The sequence below is a fragment of the Herpailurus yagouaroundi genome, unplaced genomic scaffold (assembly GCF_014898765.1).
Source record: "Herpailurus yagouaroundi ecotype Mexico unplaced genomic scaffold, PumYag 163, whole genome shotgun sequence".
NCBI classification, from domain to species: Eukaryota; Metazoa; Chordata; class Mammalia; order Carnivora; family Felidae; genus Herpailurus; species Herpailurus yagouaroundi.
This window is the reverse complement of record NW_024412404.1, coordinates 40412685-40424984: the sequence shown is the minus strand read 5'-3', so window position 1 is coordinate 40424984 and position 12300 is coordinate 40412685. Positions and strand designations below refer to the sequence as shown.

At 42.2% G+C, this 12300-nt stretch overlaps 1 protein-coding gene across 6 annotated transcripts in view; it reads right to left on the bottom strand.

The window, feature by feature from the left end:
- Nucleotides 1–7362, bottom strand: part of BTRC (beta-transducin repeat containing E3 ubiquitin protein ligase) — a 183981-nt gene extending 176619 nt beyond the window's left edge. For all 6 annotated transcript variants that reach the window (XM_040486216.1, XM_040486217.1, XM_040486218.1 and 3 more), the window contains exon 1: nt 7117–7362. In XM_040486216.1, the coding sequence (XP_040342150.1) occupies nt 7117–7347 (231 nt within the window). In that variant the 5' untranslated portion in view covers nt 7348–7362. The remainder of the gene's footprint in view (nt 1–7116) is intronic.
- Between the last annotated feature and the right edge of the window lie 4938 nt (nt 7363–12300).

Below are 12300 nucleotides of genomic sequence, written 5' to 3'. Positions count from 1 at the left end.
AACTTTATCCTTCCCAGGGATTGAAGAATAGCTTGTAATAGTGATGAATTTTTCAGGGCATATCTGTGGATTAAAGTCAAGATTCTAACTATTTCTTAAGTTTTTTTTTTAATGTTTATTTATTTTTGAGACAGAGAGAGACAGAGCACGAATGGGGGAGGGTCAGAGAGAGAGGGAGACACAGAATCCGAAGCAGGCTCCAGGCTCCGAGCTGTCAGCACAGAGCCAGACGCAGGGCTCGAACTCACGGACCGTGAGATCATGACCTGAGCCAAAGTCAGAAGCTCAACCGACTGAGCCACCCAGGCGCCCCTCTAACTATTTCTTTATGCCCTTTTTTAATTGTACATAACATTATGCAAAGGCACCTGTTATATTAAATAGTGATTCTGAAAGTTTCCAACCTGAAAGTGTTGTTCAGTAACCAAAGTGAGAAAGTGCTAGTCAGGACAGCATAACAATGAAGAGCAGAAAGAAAGCACAATAGCTGTCATAGTAAACATTTTATCACTCTTCTATAAATCAAGTGTACTAGAGTACAGACTATTGTTATTGAAGTGCATTATTGGGCAAGTTTCTCCCTCCCCCATGCCTTCTACGGGCAGAGTATATTTTCCTGCCCTTTGACTCTGGGCTTGCCCATGTGACTTGCTTTGGTTAATGGAATACTGGCAGGTGTGATACAACCAATGACTGAAAGGTACTTGAATAATTGGGCTTGCTCTCTTGTGCCTTTGCTGTAGCAATGAGAAGAGCTTTGCCTGAGAAGTCACCATTTCTTTAGTCTGAGCCCCAGAATATCACGTTAACAGTCCTCAGTTAGCAGCAATGTCCAGAGTCACCCAGCTAAGCCCAGCCTATACCATCCAATACTCAGCAAATCCACATATTCATGAGAATAAATGTCTACCATTGTGTGTGATGGTATTTTGTGGGTTTTATTACTCAGCAACAGCTAACTGATACAGTAATGCTGTGACTAAACTATAAAGTCTTACTCCGCTTCCTCAGTATTCAAATGATTAGAAAATCTATAGATAAGTCTGGACAGTAAGTCTTCCACTCCAGCTATCATGTGACTAGCAAAGAAATATGCCATTATATTCCATTGTTTCTCTGCTCTTCAAAGATTAAAAATAGTGTAAGTCAGGGTTGAGTCAGACTGCATGGATTTGATGTCAGGCTCCTTGCTAGCAGAGTGACTTTGTACAAGTTACTTAACCTCTCTGGAATGAGTCTTCTTATCTGAAAATGGAAATAGTACTGAATCTATTATTGGGAGGATTAAATGAAATAATATCTATAAAGAATTTAGGGACATAGGGCTGGCTCAGTCAGAAGAGCATGCGACTCTCGATCTTAAGGTGGTGATTTTGAGCCCATTAGGCACAGAGATTAAAATAAACTTAAAAAAAAAAAAAAGAATTTAGAACAGCACACAGTAAACAATAAGTAAATGATAGTTGTTATTGGGGCTCCTGGGTGGCGCAGTCGGTTAAGCGTCCGACTTCAGCCAGGTCACAATCTCGCGGTCCGGGAGTTCGAGCCCCGCGTCGGGCTCTGGGCTGATGGCTCGGAGCCTGGAGCCTGTTTTCGATTCTGTGTCTCCCTCTCTCTCTGCCCCTCCCCCGTTCATGCTCTGTCTCTCTCTGTCCCAAAAATAAATAAACGTTGAAAAAAAAAATTTAAATGATAGTTGTTACCTATTCATGGCTAACTAGATTTTTAAAAACACACAAAATTTAGAAAAACACAACTCTCCCACTTCTACTGTGGTTACCTCATTACTGACAGAGTCAAGTCAGGTAAGATCATAGCTTGGGAATAAGAAGGCAAGTATATCCTGGGGCACCTGAGTGGCCCAGTCAGTTGACTGTCCGACTTCAGCTCAGGTCATGATCTCACGGTTCGTGGGTTTGAGCCCTGCGTTAGGATCTGCGCTGATAGCTCAGAACCTGGAGCCTGCTTCGGATTATGTCTCTCCATCTCTGCCCCTCCCCTGCTCACACTCTGTCTCTCCCTCTCTCTCAAAAATAAATAAACATCAAAAAAAATGTTTTTAATATTGCTAGAAAGTAAACGGTATTTTAAAACACTTCAATAGCACAAAGATTTCCTTTTTCTTTCTTCGTTTTAATTGTGATGCCATTTACCATAAAATAATCTTTTCTATACGTGATCAAGATCTAATATATATATCCCATCTTCCTTTAGCAATGGAAAAAAATTCTCATCTGCTTCCTCTTTCAGGATTTAAACACTATATAAATAATATACAATAATAAGTGCTCTCTTTTTTAAGTTTACTTATTTTGAGAGAGAGAGTGCATGTGAGAGGGGGAATGGCAGAGAGAGAGAGGGAGGAAGAGAATCCCAAGCAGGCTCTGCACCATCAGTGCAGAACAGGACACGGGGTTCTCACGAGATCATGACCTGAGCCAAAATCCAGAGTGGAAGGCTTAACTGACTGAGCCTCCCAGGCACCCTATCAGAAATTTTTTATTGCTAAATTAGAAAATGAACTTTAAAAAGAGACCACTTATTATCTGGGGCATCTGGGTGGCTCAGGCAGTTAAGCCTCCAACTCTGGATACCTGCTCAGGTCATGATCTCATAGTTCATGATATCAAGACCCCCGGATGGCATGGAGCCTGTTTGAGATTCTCTCCCTCTCTCTCTCTCAAAATAAATAAACTTAAAAAAAATTTTTTCTGACAATCTTTCAAAACAGAATTTTCACTTTACAACTAATAATTCACATCTGGGCCACCTCAGTGGCTCAGTCCATTAAGTGACAAGCTCTTCACTTCAGCTCAGGTCATGATCTCACAGGGTTCGTGAGTTCTAGCCCTGCCTCTGGCTCTGCACTGACAGAGCAGAGCCTACTTGAAATACTCTCTCTCCCTCTCTCTGCCCCTCCCCCATGCTCTCTCTCTCTAAATAAACTTAAAAAAATAATTCACTTCCAGTAATACATTATGTACATCACAAACATGAACTCAAAAAATTAGCACAAAGAATTACCACTAATTCATAATTTCATACCCTAATACCTGTATGAGTGTCCAAAAAAAGAAACTGAAGGCTAATTTAAATTGAAAACAAGTAAAAGATACACAGAAACTCCGACAACTAAACTAAGAACTAGTTTCAAATGTTCACCCAACCAGCTGGTAATCAATCTCACTGACTTAAGGAAAAGCCCATCACAGTGAAAAAATCTGAGTATTTTAAAATGCAATTTCTTGCTTTTAGATACATATGCTTCTCAAGCAAATAAGAAGTTACTGAATCATATAATTCACCCGGTATTATCTCTGCAGTAATGTTATTAAGGCAAGGCATGCAGGAGATGTCAGTTCCTTAAGAAGTTAACCTCAAAAAAAGATGCTTCCAAAGCAAACCTAGTGTTTTTATTCACAAATTTGGCTGATCCCATTTGTATTTTTAGCTTGAACATCCAACTAGAATAGCATCCTTGGCAGCCAGTCTCAAAAGGGCATGGCCCCCAGCAATTTCCCTGTTTACGCACCTCATTCTTCTTGTCTCCAGGCAGAGATTATTTCCCCTCCCTCTGACTCTGGGCTGGCCTTGACTGTCTTTGACCAAGAGTGATATTCTCAGACTTCCAATCCAAGGACTTAAAAGAACTGGCTGATTGCCTTCTACTTCCTATCTCTTAAAATGTTCCTTCTTAGAATCCAGGCCCCATGCTTAACTAAATCCAAAGACCACGTGGAGAAAGTAGGCCCACATAAAGTAGGACTGAAGGCCTTCAGGGCTAACTGAACTCAGGCAATGGTCAGCCATGTGAGTGTGGCCATTCTGAACATTCCAGCTATCCTGGCGCTCCAGCCAACACCACGTGAAACAGAAAACCCTTCATCAACCACAAATTCGAGAGAAATAATAAGTTGTTTTTTTAAGCTACTAAGTTGTGGGGTGGTCTGTTACCACAAATTATCTTTTATACTGTTTAACTTAGCTATCAATTCTATAAAAAATATTTTATATGCCCCAAAATTATTTCATCCAAGTTCAAATGTTTCCCCAGATCTAATATTCTGGGACTCATTTATCCTGTCCATTTTTTAAAATAAACTTCAAATCCAGCCCTCAACTCATCTTTCCATCCACTGTGTATATTTTTTTAATATCTCAGAAAATGGTGCCTACATTCCCTCAATCATTTTCATTTCTCTTCTCAGACCCTCTTCCAGTTCCCATTTATCTATTCTGAATTATAATTTTGTCGACCAAGTATTAAGAAGGCACTTGAGGACCTGCTAAAGCTGAATGAGATATTAGCATACAGGTTATTCAACGTATACTACTGCTTTAATGTCATTTGTTTCTGAAAGTTAAACATTCTGCTTAAACTATTTTTTGACAAGTATCCAAGGGTAAACTTTAAATCTAGACTACGTGTAAATTATGGCCAACTCTGAATTAGCAGTCCTGTTAATAAGACTTTACTGTAAAATTCCTAATCAAAGCACTACATTAATGTTGTAATAAGCAAAAATCATGAAAGAGAGTATTTCATGTTGGCATATTAAATAAATTTTACATTTTCGCAAACCATGGAAATCAGGGCATCTGTATAAAATTGCCATTCACAATTCGCAATTGAGGGAAGGAATAAGACCCGAACAATCCAAAAACTATATAAAAATTTCAATTTGATTAAGAGGATCATTCTTCCATGTGGATTGTGCACTAATGACTTGGTACAAGCACAAATAAAAGTTCTTCCTATCTCAAAACTGACTGAGTAAAGAGACGTGTTTTAGCAGGGTAAATGGGACCAAAGGCAAGTTGTGACTTACTCAGATTCATAATAAGACTGTGACTGGGCTGAAAAATACGAAATTTCTAACTCTCCATTCTCTGCTTCGGTTATTTAGGTGTCATTCTTGGTGACGCTCTTCCAGTTGGTCTTTTTCTCAAACAGCAGCAGCCAAAATAGCAGGCAAGGTCAAAAATGAAAGTAACTAAAATTAAAGAAAAAATTGGCTTCTCCATATGAAAACTGACTCAATATTTAATAATGTGTGGTGCCCTAAAAGCTGCAAACTACTACATGGCCATCTCCAGATCCACTTTAACTCAATCGGGAGACCCTTGTCGAAACATTAACTCACTGGTACAAAGCAAAAATCAAGTAGTTGAGAATGTTCCTAGGCTGAGGTCTAATGAAGAGTAAAGAAGATGATCTCATTATGTCTCTTTATGATCTATAAATCACATTATTCCCTAAATCTGACACAAGTGTCAAGATCAGGACAGCCAACCTCTAAGTAGGAAAACAAAAATAAGCATCTACCAATTTTCTAACTAAAATCTAGAAACTGACATACAGGTTATCAAGCACAGAGATTGATATAAAGTAAAATATAAAGCAACTTCCTGTTATTTCTAAAATCCAAAAAATTTTAATATTTTAGAATTTCAACATTGGCAGAAACTCAAGAACCTTCCCTTAGGCCTGGCCTAATGACATTTTGTTAATGATACACTTGAACTTTAGGTAGGTGATTTTGAAAGCACTAAAGTTTTAGTAAATTTGACCAGTCTCTGAAAAAGTACTCTTATAAATGGGGCAGTTTAAAGCCTAATTTCAATTAGAATAGTGTCCAGGTTTATTTAGATTTGCTTTGGTATTTCAGGCAGAAACAAAATAACTATCAAAGAAATGAGATTTGGAATGAGAGGTTACAATTACTTCTGAAAAAGGACTCCACCGCAAATAATATCAGTATCCCTAAGGCCATCTGTTAAGATAGCAATCTATGCATTCCATCATTCTTTAGCAGTAACCACGAAGTCTGGTTTTACACCTAGGATATACAAGAAGCATCAGATTAAAAGCATCAAATATCAGCCTATACAAATTTGCCAAACAAGCACAGCCAAAGAAAAGCATGATACAAAGTTCAAGAACTAGGCTCCAAAGGATTTAAATACACCCAACAAATTCCAATCCAAGTTCATACAGTGCTTCAACCTAAAGCTGATAAGTAAACACCAATTCTGACATCTATTCCACTAATTACATCTCCTCTTTATCTCCTGAATTTCTCCCCTGATCTCATCACTTCTTAGGAGCCCTGCGATTGTAATCTCCATGGCCTTTCCTTCCCCAGAAAGTGATACCGCACCAGGCCCCCATGTTTTACTGTCTTTACAATTAAGCACTATGGTTTATTTTACTCTGTTAGATACTAATTTCCCCCCAATCTCCTGTACCTGTTTCCCTGACAGGCCAATCTCTTGTGTTTTATCACCTCATCCTAGCTACAATAATTAGCCTCTCCTTTCAAAATAGAGTATGTATCCCTTCTTGTGACATTTGTAATTCTGACTCACCATCAACACCCCCTTCCTGTCCTATAGACTATCACCACGACCCTAGGTCTCCATCCCTAGCCCTCATCCTCGTGAGGATGGCCTCTTCCTTTCCAGAGTTTGTCAACACCAGTCTGGCCAAGCTGGGATTGTACCCTGAAGGCAAAGGCTATCTCCCCTCCCCGCACCACCACCACCCCCACCCACCTTCTACAAAACAAGTCTCCCACCTGCCCTGGCTTTCTCTCCTCCACCCTTAGATCCATCTGCATCCCTCATGCCGGTTCCCCCCATGCCCCCCGCCTCATAGCTCTCCTTCCACTATCCCTCGCTCCCCTTCCCCACTCCTGAACGAACCTCCTCTCCTGGGCCTTACCCGAAACCCTGACACCGAGAAGGCCCTGCCAGCAGCCTCACGGCGTATCTCCTCCGGGCTTCCTCGGCTCTTCAGTAACTGTCCCCACGCCCCTTTCCCTCCAGGGCCCCGCGCGCCTCCCAGAGCCCCCTCCCTGATTAAGCTCCCGCTGTCACTTGGCCTCTCATCCACAAGATGGCGGAGCTGTTGCCCCCACCCCCGGGTCCTCTCCGCAACCCCCTCCCGCCTCCCTGGAGCTCTCCCGTCCCGTCCCTTCAGCTGCCCCCGCCGCGGGCCTCGGCCCAGGGTCCTGCTGCCCCCTCCTCCCGCAGACGGGCGGCCCAGGCCCGAGCCTCAGCGACGCCGCCAACGCCACCGCCTCCACAGTACCCCGGCCTGCGCCTTCTCCTCACCATAAACTTGAGCGCTTTTTCCTGCAGGACCGCCTCGGCTGGGTCCATAATCGCCGGGGGCCACTGGGTCTGCACTCCGCCGGGGCCGCCCCCTTGGTGCCAGGCCGCAGCCAACGCAGCTCCCGGATCCGCCTCCTCTTCCTTCCCCCGCCCTCTCTTACCTCTCAGGCTCCGGCAGGGGGCCAACGAGGACCCACTGTTCCGTGCACATGCGTGAGCCCACTGGCTCATGGGATTTGTAGTGCCGGAGTTTCCCGCGGCAAAAAGCGAGGCCTAGTCGCGAACCGCAACTCCCGCGGTTCACTGCGGCACGGTCGCGGCGGCCAAAAGGCAAATCTAGACAACTCGCCATCAAGTAGAGAAAATAGGCTGATGGGAATCGTAGTTTACAGCCTCTACGGATGGGACACGGGAGGGGGCACGGGTGTCTCCGTGGTTACCGAGCGACGCCAGTGGCGGCTCGCCTGGCATTTGATATCAAGATGGCGACGATTGCCTCACCTGTAGCCTAAACGCTAGGAAAAACTGAGAAGACTCAGAGGTCTTGGCAGCACCTCACGGACCCGTGCACATTTCAAGGTCCTTCTAACCTATCACCCCACACTTCCCCTGAGCACCTTATTCTACCCCCACAAGAAGTCAGGGTCAGAGAGAACTCACCTCAGGAAATTTTTGAGTGTGTAGTACTCAGAAGGCATTGCCTGTTACTGCTAACCCCGGGATTTAAGCCTGCATTAAGGGTCAAAAAGTGCTTACAAAATGCCTTCAGTGGTGGGGTATAATGGCCATCGAGCAAACAAAGCTTGTAAGTATTTAGTTTGTCCTGGAAAGGAACAGTATGATTTTAGATTGTGTCTACCTCAGTGGAAAAAACACTAGGGTTGAGCTAGAAGTGATATGCTAGTATAGAATACCCGGACTGATAAAATAAGTGAATTAGGAAAATGCCTTTCCACTTACAGAAAAAATTTCCATTGTAAACCATTTTATTTATATGTTCAACAATAAGTCCATAACTGTGTCCAGACATCATCCTAAGAAATGGGGATTCATGGGTGAACATGATAGACCCAGTTTTGTGGAGCTCCCATGTATGGTATGTTGATGTGGTATTCCTAGTCATCTCTCTGTCCAGAGAACTCAGCACGATACTTAATACACAATAGGCTTTCAGTTAATAAAAAGTTTTACTCTTGAATTAAAGTTCTACACAACTGCAAAATGGAGGAAACTTAACAATTCATTCACATGGAAACGACCTGGAAGTTTTCATCGGACTAGGGCAGCATGTGACACAATTGCCAGAAATGCTTAAGGAGTTCTAGGCAGCTTGAAGCATAGTGTCCGGGGGATAGAGGCTCGTGGTCTTTGTCTTGAAGCAATCAGACCACACCTAGAATACTGCATTCAGTTATGGGCGCCGTGTGCTACAAAACATCATATGCAGCAGCATAGACAAGGCCAGGCTGACCAAGGGAGAAAACATTGGTAGATGCTTAGTGTGAAAAAAATAAGAGCACTTAGGAATAACATGACAACTAAATTCAAGTGTTTGAAAGTATCAAAAGGCATATGACAATAATAACAGCTATCACTTTATTAGCTCTTTGTGCCAGGCTTTGTACTAGGAATTTTATACTCGTAATTTCTAATATTCATAGTAACTCTGCAAAATAGGCATTATTACCCCTAATTTACAGATGAAGAGACTGATAGGAGATAAATAACTTGCACAAGTCATACAGCAAATTACATTGTCAGAATTCTAACCCAGGTCCTCCTGACTCCAAGGTCTGTGCTATATTCCCTGAACCACACTGCAGACGCATAGGACTCAGACTCAGAGCTTTGTACTAATCAGAACTGTGCTGACAGAGGAATGGGCCACCCCATTCCTGAAAACACGTAGAGGCAGGATGACTATCTGGGCACGTCTAAAGGGTTTCAGTTTGGGTGGGAGGTTAAGATCTTTTAAACGCTAATATTCTATTCTGTTGAGAAATCATTCGTTGTACTTTGTTATCCATAAAGGAGTATGAAAAGACTGCCAGATGAGGCTGGCAGTCAGTGATAGTCCTCACTTTGTTCAGCCATGTAAAGTTAAGGATTAGTAAAGCAAACCCAAGGAGTTTTTGCTTGAAAGCACAACGAGCTAGACAGTTCATATGCATATGCATTGAAGCTGGCAGGGACTGGGTACAGAGAGGGTAAATCTTTTCTTGAAAATTGACTGCTCATGATCAGTCAAACCAAGAAATCCAAGTATACACGGCCTTTATTTTGAAGCCTATCATATCCAACATAGTTTAGGACTAGTCATTGGACTGGATGTTAAGAAGCCTGGTTCTAGCCCATTCTTTCTCCAGTTAATTTGTTGACTGGGCAATTAACTGAACTTCTCTGCTCCTTTCTCTTGTCATCTAGAAAACAAAGATCTCTGCCAACTCTAAAATGGGTGCACTTATGGGCCTACTTATGGTGCAGTTGCTCAAGGAGAACACTGAATCATTAGAACCTTTTAAAGCTCCACTTTACCGAAAAATTAGATTTCCAGTATAAGAAATCACACCTACTACTGGACTTAATTTCTTCCCCAACCTCCTGGTTTAAGACCTCAGAGTACTCTTTGACTCATCCTGGTCTATTAGTGTCTGTATTCAGCCAGTAATTTATCAAAATGTCTTTTCCAGCCTCTACCTCCAATGTTAGTCTCTTCCAGACTATCACCATCTCATTTGCTTAGTTCGCTATATTCACCCCCAATCTAGTCCTCTGACTCAAGGCTCTTATTCCATCTCATATGATACTGTCTTTTAGACTTCACTTTCATCCCAGTTCTTCCCTGCTCAATCCTTTTCTGCCTCTCTTGTCTCTGTCATCTTTGTTTAAATTCCTTTGTCTGGCTTTCCAGAACTTCACAATCTTATCCAGTCCCCTCTCCCACCTCACTTCCCACTTTGCTTTGATATGCACCTCTGCTCCAATCAGACATTTCTCCTACACACCTGTTCAGTATACTCCTGCCTCCTGGCCTTGGCTTGTGGTAATCATTTCAGACTTCTACAAGTCTTCCCTTTCTCCCTCTTTCCTATTCATCTTTCAAGGTCTGGTTTAAATCCTAGTTTTAAAAATAGTTGTCTTGTTAATTGTTCTCTTCTAGCACATAGCTTGGTCCCTTTTCCCTTCCCCCATAGACAATTTTTATCTTTTTTTTTTTTTGTATGGTTCTTGAAAAATAGATATTCATGTGCTACATTTAAAAAAATTTTTTAATGTTTATTTCTTTTTGAGAGACAGGGAGTGATTGGGGGAGAGGCAGAAAGGAAGAGAGACACAGAATCAAAAGCAGGCTTCGGGCTCCACGCTGTCAGCACAAAGCCCGATGTGGGGCTCGAACCCACAAACCGTGAGATCATGACCTGAGCCGAAGTCAGATGCTCAACCAACTGAGCCACCCAGGCACCCCTCATGCACTACATTTTTAATTCTATTACATACTGTTTATATATGTCATTATATGTTATAATATATAGGTAATACTGTTTTATATATCTCATTATGTTTCATACTTTTTTCACCCAGTGCCTATGGTTTTCAGATCCATTTATGTTCCTATGTGTACATCTAACCTGTTGCTTCTAAATGCTGCATAGTAGGATCAAAAATAATGAAATCTTTCCATTTGCAACAATGTGGATGGAACTAGAGGGTATTATACTAAGCAAAATCAGTCAGAGAAAGACAAATATCATATGATTTCACTCATATGTGGAATTTAAGAAACAAAACAGATGAACATAGGGGAAGGGAAGCAAAAACAAGATAAAAACAGAGAGGGAGACAAACCATAAGAGACTCTTAAATATGAAAACAAACTAAGGGTTGCTGGCGGGGTGTTGGATGGGGGGGGATGGGCTAAACTGGGGGTAGGCATTAAGGAGGGCACTTGTTGGGATGAGCACTGGGTGTTATCTGTAAGTGATGAATCACTAAATTCTATTCCTGAAATCATTATTACACTATATGTTAACTAACTTGGATTTAAATTTAAAAAATAATAATAAGGAAAAGAAACAAATTAACTAATTAATCCTGCATAGTACCCTGATGCTGTGTATCCCTCACGTTTTATCTATCCACTCTCCCAGCAAAGCCTACAGTTCCCAGTCACTGCCAACAACGCTGCAGTGATCAACCTCCTACATACCCCCTGAGTAAGAATATCTTTGGGAATGCCTACCTAAGCTCGTACTTGCTGGTTCATAGCTATTAAGGACACTTAATTGGACTATTTAGTGCTAAACTGAGGTACAGAAAGACCAGAAGAGTCTACACTTCCATCACACTATTCTACCACAGTTGGCATTATCCAGCTTTCTACCATTTTTCCCCAGTCTATACGTTTTACCTTCTTCTTCTTTTTTTTTTTTTTAAATATTTGTTTATTTTCGGGAGAGTACAGGCAGGGGAGGGACAGATAGAGGGGGACAGAGGATCCAAAGCGAGCTCTGCACTGACAGGCTGACAGCAGTGAGCCTGATATGGGGCTCAAACTCATGAACAGCAAGATCATGACCTGAGCCGAAGTTGGACACTCACCTGGCTGAGCCACCCAGCTGCCCCTTTACCCTCTTTAAGAAAGTGCACAAGGATCATGCCCTTCTCTAAGCACGCTGTTCTGCTCTTCTAACCCTTATCCCCGTAATGTGTAATCGTAACACATAGCAGGCTGGAGCCAGAAATAGTCCACATGTGCCTTCACTTTTTTCTCATTCCATGGCATTCCCTTCTCCTGTACCCAATAGAGGTCTCAGCCCTGATTACACTTACGAGTCGTTTGAGGGGTTTATAAAAAATATCAATGTCTAAGCTCTACTCCCCAGGTATTAAATTTTGATAGATGTCCTCGGCAATGGTAATTGTAAAAAGGTCCCCAGGTGGTTCTAATCTGTAACCAGATTTGGAAGCACTGCCTTGGAGTTTAGATGCCCAGTGCCTTCTTGCTGACCTCTGGCTATCCAGAGTTCCCCTCCATGCCTAACTTGTCTTCAAAACTCTAGAATTACTTCTCTTCCCATCCCCAAACCCTCTGTTTTCCGAGGATAGCCAATCAAAGCTCAAGGTTGACCAGAAGCAAAGTGATGGACTGATTAAAACCCCATCAATTATTTGATACCTGATAGG